Genomic DNA, 23,403 nt, shown 5'->3' with positions numbered 1-23,403 from the left:
CCTCTGGACTCTAAGGGCAAGGGCTTGATCTTGTTGGTAGAAGCTGTGTAGCAAGGAACACTCTCCTGGTAGAAAACATGTCACCAACCTGCAAATTTCTCACGACCCTCATACGCAATTACCACACATTTTTTTTTTTCACACATAGACATAGGAACAAAAAACAAAGATGTTACACCCCAGATTTGTCCACATGCACTGTGGCCCCATGCAAGCTCAATCACTACCCACTCACTCTTTCACTGCCACTAGACTATCATATGTTCAGGTACCGCTACGGGTCTCATTTTCCTCAATCGCTGCCTTATACTTTTTTTTTTTTTAAACAAATACAGTCACCATCTGCATTCCGAAAACAGGGTACGGAGTTGAGTGAATATGACAACAGTTCTATTTTTCATCCACGCCATCACAGGCTGTTTCTTTCATGAGCACGATCCCTGATTTATGCAATTACTGTCACCGCCGTCCATCTTCCCGGTTTCTTCCTTCTCCTACCGGAGCTCTGAGGGCAGGTCTGTAGGGTCTGCTGCCTAGGGCGCTCCGGAGTCTCCGCCTGGGCGGGCGCGGCCTAGCCCCGCCCCCTCATGCATATGTAGTACCCCAGCCCAGCGGCCCGGCCCCCAGACGGCCATTTGTAGCGGTGCTGGAGGCTGCGTTCGGCTGCGCTGCAGAGCCGCGAAGAGGAGCGCGCTCCCCGGCCGCTGCGTCCTCTGCCCTGGAGCCTTCCCGGCTCTTCAGCGTCTCGGGCAACTCCCAGCCGGTCCGAGGATAGCGCTCCGCGACCCTCCAGGCCACTCACGGACCCCGCGCTCTCTACCGCCTGTAACCCAGCCGGCCGCACTCGTCCCCGGAGCCGGGCCTAGGGCGCGCGGCGGCCGGGCTGGGCTCGGGGCGTCCCGATGGCCGCGGCCGGCTGGCGCGACGGCTCCGGCCAGGAGAAGTACCGGCTCGTGGTGGTCGGCGGTGGCGGCGTGGGCAAGTCGGCGCTCACCATCCAGTTCATCCAGGTGCCTGGAGACGGCCTGCGGGGTGGCGGTGGCGGGGTGGCGCTACCTGTGGCCGCGGCGACCCCGCCCGGGGCGCGCGGGTGCGGGGCTCCGGCGCGTGCGGTGCGCGCGGGGCCAGGGCGCGCGGCTGCGAGGGCAGGAACAGCGAGGAGTCGGCGCTGCGCTCCTGCCCTGCGGCCACGGCGCCGCGCTGCTGCCCGCCAGGCGCCCGGCGCGGCGTCCGGGGACTCGGGCTTCTCAGGAATGTGGCCCGGAGGGCGGAGCTGGCCGGGTGGGAAGCGCAGTTCCACCTTATCACTGCGGTCAGGGCGGGAGCCCGCGGGTTGCAGCCGCGTCGCGGTGCCGGGCTTCCTGCCCTGAGGGCCGGAGTGGGGACCCCGCGCTTGCCTCGGTGGCAGCGTTGGCCCGGGCTACTTGGCGGCGGCTTCGCGCCGCCGGCTCCCAGTAGTGTTTTCTCTTTGTGTGTGTTTGAGCTTCTCTTACAAGTAGTCTGTTTGGTGGTACGTCCGGGTGGGAGTGTTTGATCGTGCCCTAGGGAAATAATGGCTTCGAGGAAGTTAAAAATGTGCTTTGATAGGGGCGAGACCATTTCCTTGGAATTCCCGGTGCCTGCCTGCTTCGCGCTTAGGTGAAGTTTGGGATGAGCCCCGCTAGGAGGGGAAGAGTATGAGTTTTGTGTTGCACCCCCACCCCCTTTTTTCTGGTTGCTGGAGGAGGAAAGTCAGGTTGTGTCAAAGAAAAGGGAGGTGAAATTTGTCTTTAGACTTTATTCTAGGTTAAGACGTCCGAGTGATTTTCCTTTCTCTTTTCTTTTTGATTTTTAAAAGCAAATGCAGATCTCCTTGCTTTTGTCACCCTGAAAGGCGTGGCATATGTTGGGAGAGAGCACAGGTACCCAAATAACAAAGGTATTTTTACTGTATTAAAGAGGACGGGTAGCAAAATGGTTTTTTGTTTTGTTTTGTTTTTTGTTTTGTTTCACTCATTTGTTGAATTGATAGACGATGTAACTGTGGTGTTTATAGTGTTATTAAGACGCACAGTTCCATAACCTAAATGATCGTTTTCACATCGAGTGAATGAACAGTAGCTGCCCCTGTAATAATTCATGGAATTAAAAAGTGCTGCTTAACTTTTGTATTCAGAGAGGATGCTTATGTCGCGAGCGTTGACAGCATGCTCGGTGGTGGTGGTTTAAGTTTACCAGACTTCAGTCTGGCTTTTTGGCAGTTGTTATTTGCCTGGGACCAAAAGAGACTTTTAAGTGGCTGACAGCAAAACAAGTCACAGCTAAGTCTCCCTGATGGCTGGTTTTGGAGGGAACCAAGAAGGCAGAGGACGGTCCTGGGTGGATAACATTACTTAGATTTAAGTCAGAAGCATTTAAGTTTTTGAGAGATGGACTATCTGAATATGATTGTTTCCATAAGTTAAAATATTTGAGAAATAGTTTTAAAAACCCTTACACTCCAGGCGATTACTGTCTTCCTCAGGACCTGCTCGAATTCATTTGTTGACGACTTTGTGAGTAGTCTGGTATCTAGAGGCTCTAAAATGAGGTCAAGTAAAGACATGCATGGCAGTGAGGTATGCTGATAAGGACCTTTGGATTCTACAGACTTGAATGTGTGCCTTTGGTTTATTGGCTATGAAAACACCCAAGTAGCCTTTCAGTGCCTCAACTTTCTTGTTAGTTAAATGGCTCTCAGTACATGTCCTGTATAGCTTTTGCATTATGAGAAAGATCTTCGAGTTGCCTTGAGCATGCAATGTGTACTGTGTTTAATAGTCACTTCAGTACGTGTGAGAGAGGAGACCTTTAGATGCAAAGGGATTTGAAGGAGTCAGTGTGGGAAGGCTTCAGAGATGCACGGGGGATGTAGCTCAGTATAGAGTGGTTTGCCCAGTGTGTAGAAAGCTCTGCCTTTGACCTAGTACCAAAAAAGAGCACCGTGTCTTAAGGGGGGGGGGTTGTGTGAGTGGAAATGTGATGGACCTGGGGAGTCACAGGCCAGATTGGAAAGAGGAGGCCGATGTGTGGGGAGCTGGGAGTGGGAGAGGCGTATGAGACTTGGGGCTTTTGGGGCTGGTGAAACAGGGACATAGGCTCTGAGGTTGACTTGGTGAGGAGGAAGGAGGCACACACAGCACCTGTGTGGAGACCCAGCCATTCCCCAGAGTGTGATGTTGGGTAAGGTACTGAACCTGCCTGTGCTCTGGCTTTCAGTCATCTGTAAGCTGGGGTAATAAAGTTATACAGCTGTGGAAGACAAATGGATCAACATCAAGGGCTCGGGACAAGGTGTAGGTCTACAAAGGCTACCTCCTTTGCTCTGTTACTCTTCGATTAAGTAACTACAGCCACAGTCTATCAGCTACATCAGCACACACATACAAACACACCCGCACCGACTCAGAAACATACATACCACACTCACAGTGCCCCCTCCCCATAAAAGGGGTGTTTGTTTCGATGACATTTCAGTTTCTGTTCTCCCTCCCAACCCTGACCATTCACCACCTCACCAGGCACTAGGGATCAAGCCCAGGACTCTGGCAGTGGTGTAACCTTGGCATATCCCTTTAAAACTTAATTGTATTTATTTTTTATAGATGGAATCTTACTAAGGTTCTTAGGATAGTCTTGAGTTCTGGAGCTCAGGCTAGCCTTTGGACTACTGGTGCTCCTGGAGCTCAGGCTAGCCTTTGGACTGCTGGTGCTCCTGGAGCTCAGGCTAGCCTTTGGACTGCTGGTGCTCCTGGAGCTCAGGCTAGCCTTTGGACTNGAGCTCAGGCTAGCCTTTGGACTGCTGGTGCTCCTGGAGCTCAGGCTAGCCTTTGGACTGCTGGTGCTCCTGGAGCTCAGGCTAGCCTTTGGACTACTGGTGCTCCTGCTTCAGCATCTCAGGTAGCTAGGATTACCGGTCTGTATTTAGCTTGGCTGCTCATACTTTCTTTATTTTAAATAACCATTGTACATTCTATTTGTGACTAGAGTACCTAAGTGGTGAGTAGCCTCTGGTTAGGACATAATTTTGACACAGAGTGGAAGGCAGAGAGTTGGGGGTCTCAGCTTCTTCCAGCCCAGATAACTGGAGGTTTCTGCCTCTCCCATTTTTTTCTTTAGGGCTTTGAGTTCTTTTCTGTGAAACACTGAGTTTCATTGAACAGATCTCTGGCTCTTTGTAATTCTACAGTTCTTCTGTGTCCTGACTCGCTGGTATCTTTGGTCTAGTTTCTTAGGTTTTCTAGGTCTCAATTTCCCATCTGAAAAGGGAGAGTAACAGAGTGCTTAGGGTTTTTGGAGTAAATAAAATGCCAGCAAATCAAACCACCCAGCACAGCCAAGGCTGAGTAAGTCCGTGATCACCTTATTTGTGGCTATTTGGTATCTTGATGTTCTTCCAAAACAAAATTTGTAGTTTTTCCTCAATCCATAATGTAGTCCATTATTTTCTGGCTTCTCCCTTTCCACCTCCACCAGGAGGTACTTAGACAGTGAGTATTGATTTCATTAGAGTTGGGGAAATGTTATTAATTTTGGGATTGATTTTTAAGAGATGATGGCATAGCTTAGTGGTAGTTCTGTTACCGGTGCATTTAGGGTCAAAGCCTGGCCTCTGACACCCCAGACAAGCTAGGCTCTGCCAGTTGTCCCTGACACACCAATTAAAGAGACTTGTAATGATGAAAAGCAGAGAAAGTAAATTTATTGAGTATGGCATTGGGAAGAGGAACAAATTAAGGGGTCTGTGATCCCTGTGTCCATCTTTGGGGTACTGCCATGACATTTGGGTTTATTTATATTTATTTATTATTTTTGAGGCAGGGTTTCTCTGTGTAGCCTTGGCTGTCCTGGAACTCACTCTGTAGACCAGCCTGGCCTCAAACTCAGAAATCTGCCTGCCTCTGCCTCCCAAGTGCTGGGATTAAAGGTGTGCATCACCACTACCCGGCTTGTTTCTTATTCTTGAACATTCATCTTAAGACCTTGTTAGCTTGGACAGCTGCCTCAAAAATTGTTTCTTCCTAGATGTTGCCTTTTGAGGAAAGCATTTTCCATGTCCTTTCCTAGATCACATATCCTAGATAGAGTCCTGTTTTTTGTGTCAGTAATTACTTGATCCACGTTCCAAGGCTGGGCCTTTAACATCAATGCTGTTCTATTGCCTCATCTTGGAGACACTGTAGTTAGAAGTTAGACACCTAAGAGCAGGAGAGATGGCTCAGTGAAGAAAGGCCTGCCGACCTGAGTTTCGTCTCTGGAACCCACCTAATGGAAGGAGAGAACCAACCCTTGATCGTTGTCCTCTTAACCTGTGTGTGGCTAATTTGATTTTTTTTTTTTTCCTTTAAAGATAAGGTCTGTGTAGCCCTGGCTCTCCTGGAACTCACATCTAGACCAGGCTGGCTTTGAACTCTCAGAGATCAGCCTGCCTCCCGAGTGCTGGGATTAAAGATGTGTACCATTACACCCAGCCAACTTTTAAGATTTTAAACTTTATTTAACTATTTTGAGATAGGCTCTCATAGCCCGGGCTGGTCTTGAACTTGCTGTCTGTCTGAGGATGACTTTGAACTTCTGCTGCATTCCCCTCCAGTGTTCACCAGCATGACAGTGTGTTCTTCGTAGTGAGTGCATTGTATTAGGTGGTTAGAGGACAATTGATACCTACTTATTTGATTACCTATATGTTTACCTATAGGCTCAACAGCCCTAACTGTAGAAATTTGAAGGTACACTTTGAGCATCATGGGATGTACATGTACAAGGCTGTGATGGTGCAGTCAACTGCATGAATTGAGCCACCTACACAGAGGAACAGTGGACTAACAGTGATGCGTTCCCCAGAGAAACATAGCTACAAGAATGATTGAGAGCGGTCCCAATGAACTATGCAGTGTTTCCTCAACATAGATTAAGAGGCAGCATGGTAGAACACACTGTTAAGCACTTGAGAGGCAGAGGCATAGGCATAGGCACAGGCAGTTAGATCTCTGTAAGTTTGAGGTTAGTCTGGTCTGTATAGTGAGTTCTAGGCCAGCTAGGGCTACTACATAAGGAGACCATGTCTCCCTGCAGTCTCCCTCCCCCCTCAACCTTTCCCTAATGACATGGGGCCGGGGATTCCTCAGTGGTTAAGAGCATTGGCTCCTCTTTCATAGACCTAGATTTGAATCCTGGGACCCACGTGATGGCTCATAACTGTCTGTAGCTTCAGTTCCAGGAGATCTGACTGCCTTCCTGGCCTTTCCAAGCACCAGGTACATAATGGTGCACAGATGTATGTACAGGAAGATACTGATACACATAAAAAATTAAAAAAAAAGTTCAAAAGTAACTCCTGGGGACTAAGGGGACAATAGCTCGGTAGGTAAAGCGTGTGTGTGTGTGTGTGTGTGTGTGTGTGTGTGTGTGTGTGTACTGGAGTTTAGATGCCCAGAGCCCACAAACATGTTGGTGGTTTCTGGGCATTTGAGCCCTCAGGAGCAAGCTGCCTGGCTAGAGTAGCTGAATCCCTGAGCTCTGGGTTGAAGGAAAAAAAATCCTGCCCCAAAGTATAAGGAGGAGCGCAATTAAGGAAGTCACTCACCTTCAGCCTCTGGCCTCCACACATGGGTTATGCACACTTCCACACTCCTGTGCACCTCCATGCACATATGTATATTACGTAAACACTTAAAAAACCCCTCCTGTTATAGTATATAAAGGAAGGAAAAAACGCAGAAAATAAATTTGTATTTGCTCATGGGGACAAAACCAAAACGACACAGGGATGCTCGAGAGACTGAGGAGGGATGGACTGGAAGTGGTGGTGGGAACAGGGACAGGGACCCTTTTTGGAATCATGTTAACGTTTTATCCACTCGGTACGTAAGCAGCAAACAGTAAGTAATGCAGTCAAGCAATGAAGGAAAAGGGGCATCTTGAGGGGTACAGCCAGGTATGGGTAGTGTACACTTGTGATCCCAGCTCTTGGGAAGTGGAGCTAGGAGGGTCTGCTGTCTACCGCCAGTGAGGTCTATGTGAGATCTTGTCCCAAGAAACAAAGAAGATGGGCTACAGATACACGAACGAACTAATTGGCCATCATAACAATAAACAATGAAAAGACCAGGGGAAATCCTTCAGGTAACTTTTGAAACAAATGTTTGGACTGTATCCTCAGGATAGAGAGGGACCTGAAGCAAACATTGAACTCTGGTTGCTAGGCTCTGCCCCTCCCCCCCCCTTCAGCCTCTGCCCACTCCCCTTTCCTCCCTCCCTCCTTTCTTTCTCTCATAGGCATTGGTTTACAGTTTGTGGCACTTTTGTATTAGCAAATAAGAAATGTAGTTTGGAAAATAGGGGCCATTGTCTCACTGCTGGAGAGGAGGCTGCAGAATCAGCAAGGGCAAAGGTTACCCTGAACTCTGTGTTTGACCTTGAGGATACTGGCCTGAGCTCACAAGTTAAAGAGTTGACAGGCACAGAAATGCGTATGCATCTGAGTTCCTTTGAGCACCTTTCCAACTCCATTGAGGGCTGTAGAAATGGTGGACCACTAACATCCAGAGTGCCAGACGCAACTTCAGAGAGATTTGATTCCAGGGCTGTTGGAATGTTCTGCAGTCCAAGGAATTATTCAGAAAAAAAAAAACCAAAACGATGAGAACTTGTCCGAGAAAGACAAGCAAGCCTGGAAGAATTCCCCTGTGTTGAGTTGGGCACAGTTTATCATGATAAATAAATAAGCAGAATTTTGACTAATGAATTAACACACAGGAAATAGCAGACTCAGAAAATAACCATTTGGCAATCATAATGATTAAGCAAGAATCATAAATGAGTATTTATTAAAACTAGTAGGAGAGGTGATGGGTGTGGTGGGGCATGCTGCTGATCCAAGCTCTCGGGAGGCCGCAACTGGAGGTTCCTGGCTAGCATGGGCTATGTAGGGAAGTAGCTGGATTTTCTTCTGCCAGCATGTATTTCTCTAACAGAGGAGGTACCTGGCTGACCTCACTTTGATATCCAAGTTTGCTGGAACCGGTGAATCTCAGGGAGGTTTCCTGCCCAACAGATGACACTCCTACAGTCAGCCCCAGGGCATCTGAGGGAGGTGCCCTGCCTCAGAGTCATGCCCCCTGCCCCCTGGCACCCCCATCCCCCCCAGCCTCTTCAATGTTGCTTGAGGTTAACAATAGTTTGTTTTAGAGGCTTGTAGCTTAATCATGGATTGGATATTCCGAGAAGCACATCACTGGGTAGTTTAGTCTTGTGAACGTCAGGGAGTAAGCTGGTACCAAGATGGCTAACACATCACAGGTGCTGCCACCTCCCTGGGACTGATACTGTTGGGTTATGCCAGTGAAGTCTATTAAAGAATAGCTGGGCATTGAATGTAACCAGACTGAGGCATAAAGGAAACCAACCTTTTCTCTGTTTAAAGACACCTTTCCTGAGTTTGTAGTTGGTGTCTTGGCATGATGGCACATAGGCAGACATGCTGGAGAAGTAGCTGAGAGCGACACACTGATCCGAAAGCAGGAGAGGGTGAAGGAGATGGAGACAGAGGGAGAGACCGAGCCCACCCTTAGTGATAACACTTCCTCCAACAAGGCCACAGCTAATCCTAATCAAACATTCCACCAGCTAGGGACTAGACATTCAAACGCAGCATGAGCCTGTGTGGGCCGCTCTTATTCAAGCCATCACACATCCACTCAGCAGGCTTTCAAGAATATAGTATGCTGAGGGATGGAGAGATAGGTGACTCAGTGGTCATGAGCACTTGCTGCTCTTGTAGAGGACCCTGGTTCTAGTCCCAGAATTCACACTAGGAGGCTCACAACCACCTGTAACTCCAATTCAGGGGTGGTGGTAGTGTGTGTGTGTGTGTGTGTGTGTGTGTGTGTGTATCCCATGCCTTTTTTCACCTCTGTGGGTATTGCATGTATGTTGTGGTGTATATACTCTGTAAGCATCAATAAAAGCAAAGAGTATATAGTATATGTTATTAATTATGCTTATCTTTTTTGCTAGTTTGTTATTTTTTGTTTTACTTCTTTTATGTTTTCCTCCAACCCTCACTGCTGAGGCTAGAAACGCAGGATCTCGGGTGTGAGAAACAGTAAACTGCATCTGTAGCCTTTCCCTTGCCTGCTCAGCCACTCTTTGTCTTGTTTTTTTTGGGGGAGGTTGGGTGGGGTGGGGAATCGTACACTGAATAACTTTCAGACATTTTTTTTTTTTTCTTCCCTTCTCCCTCTTGCTCGCTCCAGGCCCCACTTGCTCAGGCCCAAAGATTATTATTATTATTATTTGTTTCTTATTACTGGTGGTTGTGAGCCACCATGTGATTGCTGAGATTTGAATTCATGGCCGCTGGAAGAGCAGTCTGTGCTCTTATCTATTGAGCCATCTCTCCAGCCCTTTCAGGCACTTTTTTTTTTTTTTTAATGAGAATATATAGGCTTGTATTTACTTTTGCAGGACGATGGTGAGGGCAGATGTATAGAAATGGTGGAAATCTTGTTTTCTTTGCTTTTATCTGGTTCCCTCTCACTTCTCTCCTGCAGAAGTAACTTTTCCCGGTGTGCCTGGCCCACTTATCATTGCAGTGGAAACATTTCTCAGGATGCCACTACAAGTTTGTCTTTGTTCCTAGCTTGCCTGGGAAAGTGGCGAGACGCTCTTAGGGCTGGGAAGGTTTTCATCTCCAGTTTTGTATTTATCTTTTTCTGTTATCTTCCGAAGTGCCAGGCTATTCCTGCATTCATTGGCTGTGTAATGTTTGTTCCATACTGTTCTAAGTAACTCTGTTCTAGGAAGTTCTGTTAGATTTGCCTTTGTCATGGCTGGCATTTTCTGGATGTCTAGCGTTAATATCTGAAGCAGGGTTAGTGTCTTTTGATAAAGACTGATTTAAATGGTGGCAGTATTTTCTTAAGAGCACAAAATTGGTATTTTTTCCAAATCTTGATACTATTTAATGAAACCATTTCTTCTAGGGTGGTTATTATTTTTGCCTTTGTGAAGAAGAATGCACATTTCTTTACTTATGAAGAAGCATTCATGATGTTGGAAGTCAAGAACTGATTTGTGCTGAGAGACACTGCTGTAGGGTTCTGAACCTTTCATTGATTTGATACAAAAGGGCTAGTTGACCTTCAGGGTTTTTCAAGACAGGGTTTCTCTGTGTAGCCCTGGCTATCCTGGAACTCACTCTGTAGACCAGGCTGGCCTCGAACTCAGAGATCTCCTTGCCTCTGCCTCTCAAGTGTTGAGACTAAAGGCGTGCGCCACCACCGCTCAGCAATATTTTTATTTTTTGCATTATTATAATATCAAGAAGATTTCAACATGAGAAATTCAGTGTAGTTACTATGCCTGGACTCTTGGCAGAGCGTTGTGATTTTTTAGAAAGAGCATAGGGTTTTCAGTTCAGAGTTTTTTTTTCCCATTGCTGGAATTGAACCCAGGGACTTGCCCGTGCTATGTAAATGCTCTACCACTGAGCTACAATGCCAGCCCAGCTTTCAAGTTTTTAAATCCTTCACTGTTCATCTTTCAGCACTGGAGCATGTAGAAAGAGGTTTTGGAGGTGTGCGTGTGTGTGTGTGTGTGTGTATGCCTGTGTACCTCAATATTGAACATTGTTATCTTTCTCATGATATCATCTATAGACTCTTGTTGGTTTTCATTATCCAAAATCAGGTAAATGTCTACTTGCTTCTTACTATAGTGTTTTTCCAGGAACTATATTTTTTCTCAGTGTTTAGTACTTACTGTTAGAACATTTGTAATTTTACTTTGGGTATTCTCTTTATTCTTTAGGATTTCTTTTTATTGCCTATTTTTTTATATTGTGTGTGTGTGTGTGAGGCTGACTGAGGGTGTTGGATCCTCTAGAGCTGGAGCTATAGATGGTTACGTGCTGCCAGAGGTGGGTACTGGGAACTGAACTTGGGTCCTCCATAAGAACATGTTCTCTTAATTGCTGAGCTGTCCCTAATCCCCGTCATCTTAAGTTTTATGTAACTTATGTTTGGAGAAAGGTTGAGTGGGTCCTTTTGATTGTGGATCAAAGGTCAAAGAAAAGGACCTGTAGGTTTTCTGTGTCTTAGAACAGTAAGGACCTTTTTACATTTTGGTGGTGTTGGGATTAAACTAAGAGCTTTGTCCCTGTTATAACTAAGCTACATCCTCCGAGCCAGCACTAATGATGGATTCTTGTTATGTGAGCCCAGGTCTTCCAATTGTCACCCAGTCTAACCTCTACATTGTGATAACTCCTGACTTAAGTCTCCAATAGCTAAGAGTGCAGGCATGTGCTGCTGTTCTAGCAAGATTAAGAATTTCATTATTTTCTTCTGTGTTTTGAGATGGAGTTGTACTCTGTAGCCTAGCCTGAAACTCTTATTTTATTTCTCTGGCACTAAGGATATTGGTGTAGAGACGGTTTCAGAAGTAGAGGCTGCTTCTGAGAACTGACTCCGCTCAGCCTTTGCTGTTGTCCTAGGTAGAAAGCTGTTTTCATCTGGACTGAGCTGCTTGTGAATCATGTGTAGATGCTGCTTCCGCATCCCCACGGGCACAGGCACTTCAGACTAGACATCGCTTTCAGCCCCATTCACCTTGACACTATTTTTCTTGATTTTTGAGAATCACAGGCCAGGAACACCTTTGTTATGCACAGCTAAGTGGACTGCCAAATATTGGTTCATGTTTATTAAGTATTAGCATTTGGTCTTGAATAAAACTTAATTGGAAATCAAAGAGCTCTTAGGAGCAGGCATGATGGACCTCACTTGTACTCGACTGGGGAGATGCAGGCTGGAAGATCAGAGTTCAAGGTCGCTCTTGGCTGTATGGGGAGTTTGAGTCCAGCTTGCACTGTATGAAACTCTGTTTCAAAACAAGGTCTTAGGAAGAAATGAGTTGTGTCTATTTATGTCCCCTTAGCAGCTGATGCTGAAGAGGGCAAAGAGCCAGCTCTCCTTTTGGATTTCAGAGTTTCTCTGTAATGAGAAATCATATATGATACATGCCTATTTGAATCTTGAGGTTTTGTTTCAGCAGGGCTGGGGAAGACGGTATAGTGGGTAAAGTGTTTGCTATATAGGCATGAGGTTTGGATCTCCAGAACGCATATAAAAGCCAGACAGACTAGTGTGCACTTTTAACCTAGCTGGTGGACGGAAACAGATAGATCCCAGGGGCTTGCTGGCTAGCGGTGCAGCCAAAAGGGCATGCTTCAGGTTCAGAGAGATTGAACAACAACAACAACAACAACAACAACAACAACAAATGGGCTGGAGAGATGGCTCAGCGGTTAAGAGCACTGACTGCTCTTCCAGAGGTCCTGAGTTCAATTCCCAGCAACCACATGGTGGCTCACAACCATCTGTAATGGGGATCCGAAGCCCTCTTCTGGTGTGTCTGAAGACAATGACAGTGTACTCATGTAAATAAAATAAATAAATCTTTAAAAAAAAAAATGTGTCTACAAGATGGCTCTGGGGTAACTGTGCCTGCTGTCCAGCCTGATGAGACTTGAGTTCATATCGGAGACCCATATGGTAGACAAAGAGGACCACATGTTCTCTGACCTCCAGCCAAATGCTGTGTACATGTGCGTGCACACGTACATACACACATAAGTACGTTATGGTAGTGGATCCACACATAGTCTTCTTTAGCCCAAATGGTCTTTGGACAAGATAGTCTTATATATCTTAATTTCTCTGGAAATTCTGATTTGAGAGATGTGAAAGAGCCTTGAGAGGAAGGAGTTGCAAAGTAGCTACCTTTGCCTTATTTCCTGGTGGGTTTTTCTCCTCATGCCTTATTTTTGGTTCCATCGTGGCGTGTGGCTGAGACTAGAACAGTCGTCTGTTAGCTGGAAGCAGAGGATCGATGAGTGGGCAGTCACGTCCGACTGCAAGGAAGGTTTGTGATAGGACAGAATGTTGATGGCTCAGAAATGACGGAGATAGACGTGACCGTGCAGTTTGTGATTTCAGGTCTTTCGCTTCTGAAATGAAGAAGTGGCAGCTAGCTGAGGTAGGAGTTTGCCTTAAGCTTTCTGTGTGCATTTTTGTACATGTACACACAGGCTTGTCTTCAACTTGAGTGAGTTTAACCTTAGAGGGTGCCTGTCATCATGGCACTTGCCTGTGTGACCCTAGCTGAGGCAGAAGGATCTCCAGGAGTTTGAGGCTGGCCTGGGCTACAGATGGGACTCTTAAGTGAGGGAGAAGTTTGTGGGGTTTTGGAATAAAGAAAATAGAAAGAGAATTTAAAGCAGAGGTTGGTTTTGTTTGTTTTTTGTTTTTGTTTATTTGTTTATTTTGAGATAGGGTGTCTCTGTGTAGCATTCGCTGTCCTGGAATCTGCTCTGTATATAAGGCTGGCCTCGAACTCAGAGAACGGACTGTCTCTGCCTCCCAAGTGCTGTGCTTAAAGACGTTAAGAACAGAGTGGGAATGGTGAGGGCTGTGCTTGAGTACTTCAGAGTTCACTACATCTTGAGTCTTGGGGTTCCTTAACCATTGTGAAGTCCGGGAGGTTATGTGGTCATCCATTCATTAATCAAAACCTTTTATTTATGTGTGAGATTGGCTCTCCCAATGCTTGTTGCCTTGACTGGTTTTGGAGCACAGACCCCAGCTGTCCTGCCTCCGCCTGCCGGAGCACCTGGGCCTATGTCTGATGACAGCACACACTGCTTGAGTAGGTATGAAAATAGGACAGGAATCTCTGCCAATTGTGATTGGGCTGCAAATCTCCGTTTTTCAGTTTTGACCATGGAGACTCCCATGATCTTCTTACAGTATGTGATGTGCCTACTTCAGGCTTCTCTATGGCGCAGGGTTTCAGGAAGCAGTGTTAGTCAGATGAAGCTGTCTGACACGGGTTACTTGAGTTTGTGGTTTTGGATGAACAGTGCGTGGTGCACAGCTGCTGCTCCAGCGGCTTTGTCCCAGCTGTCCTCTCTGCCTGTCACAGAATACTCCACATTCCTTTTCCTAACCTCCTGTCATACTCTAGACTATTACTTAAGCGGATCCCCGTGATCGTTACTTTGGATGACTTTTCCACCACTAATCACTGTTTGCTTAGACCCATCCTGGTATGTGTTGTGTAACAGATTCAAGCCCTGTGGTCTTTGTAATTTTGGGTTATGAGTTAATGTTACGGTTGTGAAATATTGATATACAACGATTAAGTGATTGCCATTGTAAAGGGTAACAAACTTGATGATATCCCAAGCGAGTAGCTGGTATCTGGGTAGTGGACCTGCATCCTCTCATTTCTTAACTTATCTGTATTAGTAGGTTTCAATAAAAGTGTAAAAGGCCATATAATACTCTGTTGTTATATGGCTAATACGTTTTTTACTATGTAACCCTGGTTGGCCTGCAGCTTGCTATGTAAAGTAGGCTGGCATGGAACCCTTGTAGATAACTCCTGCCTGCCTCTGTCTCCTGAGTGCTGGGGTTGAAGATGTATGTCACCAAGCCTGGCTGCATGTATGATTCTCTGTGTCAGACATCATACTAAAAGTTACAGGAGTTGCCTTACTTGATCTGTAATTACTTTATCGTTTCTGATTCACATGGGGGGAAACCCAGACTCAGTTGTTTAGTACTTGCTCAAAAACCTGCAGTGGCAACAGATTTGATTTGAATTCACATTTTCTGATTTTGAAGCCAGTGTAGAGTTGGCTAATCCTGACGTTTCAGTGTCACTGTGCATGTATTTCTGTCTTTTTACTGAAGGGGCCGCTTATTTAACTGAAGAGTGGGGCTTGAGCACAGTGCTCTTTCCAGCATCCCTTCTCCAGTCCTTTGATCTGTGATCCGTGTTGCTGGATCTACACATGCTTCCTGCTCTCAGCTGGGCAGCCACAGTGTACAGTCATCAAAGCTCGCCCCTGGCTCACACCTAAGAGAAGGACTGCTCTCACGGGGTGTTAATTACCTGCCTGTGTGACCCTCTTCCTTCCCAAAGCCCTTCTACTCCGTTTACACTCTTAGTTTGCTTTTTATTTTTATTTTTTGAGACAGAATCTCTATTATGAAGCACTACCTGTCTGGAAATCACTTTGTAGAGCATGCTGGCTTTGAACTCACCCAGATCCACCTGTTTCTGTTTCCCAAGTGCTGGAATTAAAGGTATGAGCTATCATCATGTCTGGCCTTAAACTCTCACTTTGAGAAAAGGTCTCACCCAGCAGAGTCATATACAAGACTCTTGTGAAGCTGGAGTCTTGTTGTTGTTGTTTTGCTTTTTTTCTGAGACAGGATTTCTTTGTGTAGCCTTGGCTGTCCTGGAACTCTGTAGACCAGGCTAGCCTCAAATTTAGAGATCTACCTGCCTCTGCCTCCTAAGTGCAGGGATTAGAGCTTTGTGCCACTGTCAGCTGGTTCAAAGCTGGATTCTTTACCAAATGTTGTTATTTCTGAGTTATTTCTTAGTCATGTTTCTGGCTCAGATTTTCTTCTTAGGAGGACCTTTTTGAGGGAGTATTTAGATAGGACCCTGGTCTCCAGCTGCTTTTGTAGTATCTTGGGGCCTTTTTTTTTTTTTTTTTTTTCCCTTTTTTACTCCCCTCTCCCCCAGGTGCTGTGCCCCAACCTTTCTGCATGTATGGGAGTTCAGTTGCTGAAACCCAGTGTGTGTCATCTGAGGAGTTGCTCACATACCACACTGTTGTCATAAGAACCAGGAAACCATAGTCATACTTAATTTAACTTACCTTGTTCTGAAGTTCTTTGTAGGGAAAAGAAAATTTTTCTGTCCAGGATTTAGCCAGGACTGGTGTTGCTTTTACCTTGTCATGTATTTTTAGTCTTCAGTTGTTAAGAGATCTCACATTTGGGTTTGTGTGATATGCAGTTACCAGAATTAAATGGTGTGTTTTGGGCAGCTGTGTCACACAGTGCTGTTCTGTCTTTCTCTAGCACATCATTGTGAAGAGGCCTGTGTTGTCTGTCTGTCCCATTATTGATGGCAGGAGACCTCAGTGCTTATTAAGCACTGAGAAAGTACTGTTGTTGCCTTTGTAATAAATAGACAACTGTGTGGCTAGGGGTACGGAGACCAGTTAAATGGCTAATGTTATTTTAGCTGTTGGGTTGTGTCTTTCCTTTCTGCCCCCACGTCCCTCCCCGATAGGACTACTGCCCCTATTTTGCATTTTGTGTCACGGTATTTCTCGTGTCTTCAAAAATTTTAGGCCAGAAGTAACTATATTTAAAAAGTATTTCTTTCGTTTTTAAATATGTTGTCTGTGGAGATCTATGAGGTCTGTGGAGGTGTCAGATCCCCCTGGAGCTGGAGTTAAGACAGTTGTGAGTTGCTTCATGGGAACCTAACCATGGTCCTCTGCAAGAACAGTGTAGTGTGTCTTCTTCAACCCGAACCCTCTCTGTCCTCTAAGGACCTGAGAGGAGCCTGGATGGATGCTGGGGAGAGGTAAGCATAACTGAGGCCTCTCTGGAAGCACATAGGTATTCTACCAGCTCTGGTAATGACAGCTACTGAGAAAGCTAGCTTAGGACCAGCTCTGCTCTGAAATGTAGCTTAACACTGAGCCCCTTGTCCTGGGAATGCCAGTGTTGTGTGTAAATGCACAAGCACCCCATTCCAGCTTCTGGCTGTTCATCACCTCCTGGCTGGGTGGGGGGATGGTTACAGAGGAGACACCAGAGTCTTCAGTTGCTAGTGTTTATGTGTAAGTGCGATGCTCATCTTGCTTTTTGCTTACAGCAGTCTCTGAGTTATTGTTATATTGTAGTTAGTTATAGCTAAGTAAGAACAGGGAATGTGTGTGCTCGGACTTACCTATGCAGTCAGATGGAAACCTAGCTCTTGATGTTAATGGTATCATGATTTGTTGACAAGACATGAATGTGTTCTTTTGGGGGTTTCCTTAAGGGTGGGAAATACTTTTCTCTCCATGTTTACTCAAACAATAAATACAGCTTGGTTATGATTCTTTTTACAGTCAAAAGTTCCTATTTGTGGGTAAAATGTGTGTCTACAAGCGTGTGTGCACACACTTGTACAGAAAGATATGTGTTGTGATTTGCTTTTAAAATGGCTTTACGTGGTTTCTAAAAATTACTCTAAAATCTCTGTGTCTGATTTAATCTGGGCAGTTACTGGAACTGATGATTAATTCGCCCCAAGTTTTCTGTATGAGGAATGATGCTTTTAGCTTCTCACAGCACGACTTTATGTATGCAGAATGCGTGTTCACAGAATACGGCTTTATGCAGGTGTGAATCAAGATGAAAAGAAAGTAGGGACTATTCAGATACTAAGCCTGTGTTCTGAGCTATGCCTTTTACTTTTACTTGGCCATGCAGTTCGCTCACTTAAGAAATGGGTAACTGGGCTAGGTGTTGTGGCATGCAAGCTAGAGGCCAGCCATGGCCGAACAGTGAGACCATGTCTCAGAAAGGCTGAGGTGGTGGTGGTGGTGGAGGTGGGGTGGGGACCTGGGGACGTAGCTCAGTTGGTAGAGTACTGACCTAGCACACTAGTTCCTGGGTTGATGGCTAGCACCATAAACTGGCACTGTGACTCTCTGGCCTTCACCGTGTAACAAATTGGCAGCTAGCCTGGGGTACACGATCCTGTCTCAGAAAAGACGGTGGTGTTGGTTGGAGAGGAGAATGGGAAGCAGAGGGAGGGTAACTTGAATGGTGAACATTTTCATCAGGTGTTAAAAAATTCTCTGGCAGTATAGGATTATTTATTTAGCACATGTGCTACTGCTCTTGTGAATTGCAGAAATTTTTTTCCAGTTTTATGAACTTACAGAGATTGCCCTGCATCTGCCTCCTGAGCTCTAGGATAAAGGTGTGTGCCAATACTACAGGTTAGGTGATTATAAGGTTAGGACAAAACTAACAAACAAACAAACAAACAAACAAACAAAATACTTGGCAGTTGTTTTACAGAACTTGCCCTTTATTTGGAAAATTGTGCTTTTTGGAGAGACGGGGTAGGAGGAATCTTAAGGTATATGTTGGTCACTTACCCAAAATGCCCAGAGCAGAAGTGTTTGGATTTCACGGCTTCCCTCAGGTATAGGTGAGCATTCCCAATTCAAAAATTCAGAATGCATATAAATCCAGACCTTTCCAAATATTCCATGACAAAAATTTTGGATCTCAACGAATTTTGGACTTTAGCATTCTATACATTAAGAATATTCTAGTTCTTATATGTATTGCTAGGGACTGAATTCCAGGTCACTACACATGCTGGGTCCTGGATATGTGACCATGACTGATTTCCATATTAAAGAGGCCGGGGTTGTAGGCTGTACTACAAGTGTTTGCTTGGCATGTATGAAAATCCTGGGTTGTTTGATTAACAGCAGGCAAAAAAATTTCATAAGAAAAATACTGGTAAGCGCTGGGTTCAATAGTTCACTCCTGCATCTCAGTACTTGAACATGCATACAACTCCCTCACCACCACACCAAACAGAAAGAAACTAATCAGAGCTGGGGGTGTATGCAGTACTGGATGGCAGTGTGTGCTTAGTTCTCAGCACCTAAATAAACCAAACACTACAGCAGCCATGCATTTAACAGGGAGTGGCTGGGACCTAGTGAGAGGTAGGAGAGTGAGGTAGGGTTAAGGTGGGGAAAGAGGGCTAAATGCTCTTGGGAGTTGAAAGTTTACATTGTAATTGTCTGCTGTTTGGGGATATGATGACTAAGCAGTTAAATCTCTGGAAAGTCTGGGGTCCCCTCTTGATGCTTTAGTGTCTTTGAAGAAGGGTGTTAAAATAAAGTCTAGGTTGAACTCTGGCTCCTCTTGCCTCCTCCTCCAAACTCAGGGATCCCAGGCTCGAGCTACAGTGCCTGCTCTGTGTGAATTTTTGAGATCTGGAAACAGTGTTTCAGTTCTGGTGTGGTTGGGTTTCATAAGATACTCATTTTTTCACTGATGTGATCCCAAAAGCAGAGCCATTCATTTTGTCCTGTTGTGAATGGAGCCACTAAACTGTTGTGATGGAGTTGGTGACCTTGCTTAGAGGTAAAGTGCTTGTTTGTTGAAGACCCAAGTTTGATCACTGGATCTCACATAAAGGAGACAGAATGAACTCCACAAAGTTGTCTTCTGACAGCCACATGTTTGAGGATGTGTATATGCACATGCATATACACAATGACAGTGACGATGATGACGCATGTTACACACACACACACACACACACACACACACACACACACACACACACAGAGTGATGCTGCTGCTACTGCTGCTGAAGAATATATACATTTAAAAATCTTGAAATGGAACAAGTTTGGAAAATGGGCTGTTGAGAGTGGCAGACCCACCCCTCCATTTGTGTGTGTGTGTGTGTGTGTGTGTGTGTGTGTGTGTGTGTGAAGGATTCTTTTGTCAATCTGTTAAAGCCTAGGTGATACACTTCAACAGGAGGAGAATGCTGTAGATAGATTTAGGGTCTTTGTCATGCTAACAGACATTCTACCACTGAACCATATTCTCACCACAGAATGCTCTTTTAATTCTATATTATATGTACCTAATTATAAAGGGAAGCAAATACATCTAAATACAGATTTCAACTAAAAACATCTTTTCTTTTTGAGACAAAGTCTTGTTGTGTAGACCAGGGTAGTCTCAAACATGGAATTCCCTTGCCTCAGAGAGCTGGGATTACAAGATCTGATTTCTGTTGGTTGGTGGTGGTCATAGGTGTTTCTGCCATAGTTGTTGAGAGAAATTCTGAACACCATCACAGATTTAAATCCTGTTTTTAATAAGATTGATCGCCACTTGACTTGTGAATCTTATTCACTGTTTATTGGAATCTCTACCATTCCAGCTCTGAGACTTAGTTTCCAGAACTGAACAGATTTAAAGGATGAATGGGCTTTGATTTTTTTTTTTTTTTTTTTTTTTTTAATAATCGTTGTTGTATACTCTGGCAGCACTTCTGCAGAGAGGGCTGACTACAGGTTTCCCAGAGACTCGCAAGTAGAAACGGCCAATGCTGATTGGTTGTTCAGTTAACTTTGCTTGTGAGGGTTAAGCTGGAGGGGCCATCTTCTTCATTTAGCTTGCCTGTCCAGCTATGGTGTCAGTTTTCCCTTCCTCTTGACTTCTTGGGAGGTTAATCATTTTCAGCTTGGGAGTGTCGTTTTCAGGGTGAGTAGCAGAATTTTGGTTTTGTTGTAAGGTTTAGTGTAGAAACTTGGTCTAAACTAGTGGCTGCCTTTGAGTTCCAGTAAACTGAGACATTATTGAAAATCCTCCCAAGTTTCTATCCCAAGAACTCAAAAATCCTGGTTTTAATGAGCTGGATAGTCATTTGACCTTAGCGTTGAGCCTTCTTTCAGGGTTTATTGGAATGTATATCATTTCCACTCCCAGTCTTAGTTTCCAGAGCTATATAAAATGTGGCCATGGTGCTTGAGGGTGTGGGCTTGTGGTGGACACCCACTTAGCTTCTTGTCTACATTTTTATACAAAGCACTGCAGTCTGCTCGTGTTCCTGTTACATCAATTCGAAAGAAAGTTAGGAACCTCCCTTATTATTTCTTTTTTAAATTTTTTTTTAAAAAACTTGTTTTTATTATGTATACGAGCATTTTTGTGTACGTATATTTGTTTATGCACCATATTCATATTATGTTCTTAGAGGCCAGAAGAGGGCATCGGATCCCTGGGAACTGGATTTACAGATGGTTGTGGACTGCCAACCAAACTCGGTCCTCTGTAAGAGTAGCAAACGTGCTAACTACTAAGTCATCTATCTTTGCAGCCCCTGTAACTGACTTACTAACTGACTGAGAAAACGGAGTGAATTCTTTTGAAAATGACTAAAAATACAAAATGCTTCCCTTACCGGGTAACGCAGCAGAAGCAATTCAGAAGGCTGCCACAGGAGGCAAGGGCGTTCCCTGGTTGCTTCTTGCTGCTGACATGCTTATCATGTAATAGTAACTGTACAGTCAATGGCACACCCATTATACATGTGTTGTATGAATTTTGACAAATGAGTGCATTGTGTTCTAGCACTCCAAGGTCACTGTGCCCGTCAGCAGCCTCCACAGGTAACCACCTGACTTTGATCAGTCTTTAGTTAGACATACTTTGCTTTTTTTATTTAATTAGTTAATTTATTAATTGTGTATGTGTCTGTGTGGAGGCCAGGGGTTGCCTTGGTATTTTCTTCAAGCACCCCACTGTGTTTGTTATTAGTTATTATATGTGTAGGTGTGCATGGTGCATTGTGTGTGGAAGTCAGAGGACAGCTTTGTGGCGTTCATACAGTTCTGTATGCATTCTGGAATCAGTGGGAATCGGTCTCAGGAACGGCAAGTACCTTTACCCTCTGAGCTGTCTCTCTGGCCTTAGTTTGGAAAGATGCCTTCCACTGATTCGGGAGCTCACCTATCTGGCTAGGCTAGCTGGCCAGCAAGGTCCAGGGGTCCTCAGGACGAGGATTGTAGATGTGCCACCATGTACGGGCACTTTACCCAGCGACTGGCTCCCAGCCCTTGACTTGTTTTCAGTCCTGACATGATATGACTGCAGTGTGTTCTTTTGTGGGTGGCATGTTTGCTTTGTGATTCCTCCGTGGTGTTGACTCTTGGTAGTTTGTTCCTTATTTGGTAGTAATTCATGTCTGCTTGTCGATGGACCATTTAGGTTGTTTCTAGTGTTTAGGAACTGTGAATAAAGTCTCTTTGGAGGTTGACACACACTTTGGTCAGATACTAAGTGCATCCATTTGAAAAGCAGCTTGGCAGTGTCCCAAGGCTGATACCACTTATAGCTACAGCCTGTCTGGAGGACTCTGGTGGTCCTGAATCCACTTGCTGTTTAGCGGGTCTCCTGAGTGCATAGCTAGCTATCTTACCGTGGTTTTGCTCTGCTTTTCCCTAATGGCTAGTGGTTTCAACTGCACAGTGGCTAATTGTAGCTTCTTTGGTATCTCCTCAGATCTTTTGTGGTTTGCAAATTAGATTCTTTATGTAAATGAATTCTATAGATCTTTCTTTTTTAAAGATAGGGTCTCATATGTAGTGTCAGTTGGCTGTGAATGCAGCCTTGTAGCTAAGGATAACTTCATCCTCTAGTGCCTCTACCTTCAGGTGCTGGCATCACAGCACCTGTTTGTCCTTGTGTCCTGGATTGCTCTGGCTGGAAAGTCCTCCACACCCTTCTGTTGCTGGGATCATACCTGGGACAGGTGCTGGGGCTAATCTGAACCAATCCTGGAGATTTTAAAACAGTTAAATCAGAATGGAAACAGTAGATGGTCTCATTTTGTTACCATTTATTTTCCTTGCCATCGTACATAATTCTTCAGAAAATACTTTTTGGTTGAATTCTGTGAATATCATGTTGTTTTTAATTCAGTGTTTGTAACAGTATAGTTTTGTCAGATGTTCTTTTGGAACATATTTATTTAATGTTCACTCATTCATATAATATCTAACATTCGTTCATTCATTTAGTTATGAGGCAGAGTCTTTGGTAACTCCCGCTTGACCTGCAGCCTGATTATGTGCAGAGGGTAACTGACTCCTGATCCTCACGCCTCTGTCAGGCTCATGCCCCGTGCCCACCAGAGTTTATTGCTGACACGTTTCTGCTTGTTACTTACACGTACATCTCTATGCCCTTTTGTTGTTAGATGTAGTCTTAGCCTCTTTCCAGGGAGCTGCTTGACTTCATCTCAGTCACCTTTGGGTGCAGACGGTTTTTCTCTTCATGCATCCCCAGGTCTGACTGGGGTTTGAGGCCTTATTTTCCAGTGACTGGGCAGAGGCACTATTTATCTTCAGTTCCCAGGGTATAGGAGTGGATAAATAAATCATTTTCATCCCTGACATGTGTCTCTGGTAAGTTGTGGTATGCAATGGGATGGCTCCTGGAAGACATCTTGGAACCGACCAGCATTCTGTATGTGAGATTTTCCTTTTCTTGTGGAGAGTTTGGCTCATAGATGAAACTTCTGGCTGTCTTATTGCATTTCAGGGATGCTTATTGTCATAATTCTAATAGCAGTCTTACAAATGGCTTGATTCCCAAGTGCAATCGAGTGAGTTCATATGGTAGCCGCTTATGCTTGGTAAACTTTTTTTAGTTAAAATTTCAAACTTGTGTTTATTTAGCCTGCCCCACCCCAGCACGCGAGAGTGTGCGCATGAGTGTGTGGGCGTGTCCTCAAGAGCACATGGAAGTGGGGACAGTCTGTGAGATGGTCCTTTCCTTTTTCCTTTTTCCTTTTTCCTTTTTCCCTTTTCCTTTCTCCTTTCCCCTTTCCCCTTTCCCCTTTCCCCTTTCCCCTTTCCCCTTTCCCCTTTTCCTTCTCCCCCCCCTTTCTCTCCTCTTCTCTCTC

At 45.0% G+C, this 23,403-nt stretch overlaps 1 protein-coding gene across 1 annotated transcript in view; it reads left to right on the top strand.

Moving 5' to 3' along the window:
* The first annotated feature begins 629 nt into the window (after positions 1-629).
* Positions 630-23,403, top strand: part of Rras2 (RAS related 2) — a 68,057-nt gene continuing 45,283 nt past the window's right edge. Inside the window, exon 1 of the mRNA XM_021198178.2 lies at positions 630-1,010. Coding sequence (XP_021053837.1) covers positions 903-1,010 — 108 coding nt within the window. The 5' untranslated portion in view covers positions 630-902. The remainder of the gene's footprint in view (positions 1,011-23,403) is intronic.

Source organism: Mus pahari, chromosome 1 (genome assembly GCF_900095145.1).
Source record: "Mus pahari chromosome 1, PAHARI_EIJ_v1.1, whole genome shotgun sequence".
NCBI classification, from domain to species: domain Eukaryota; kingdom Metazoa; phylum Chordata; class Mammalia; order Rodentia; family Muridae; genus Mus; species Mus pahari.
Note: the sequence above shows the minus strand (reverse complement) of the source record. Positions and strands in the feature narration are given on the sequence as shown.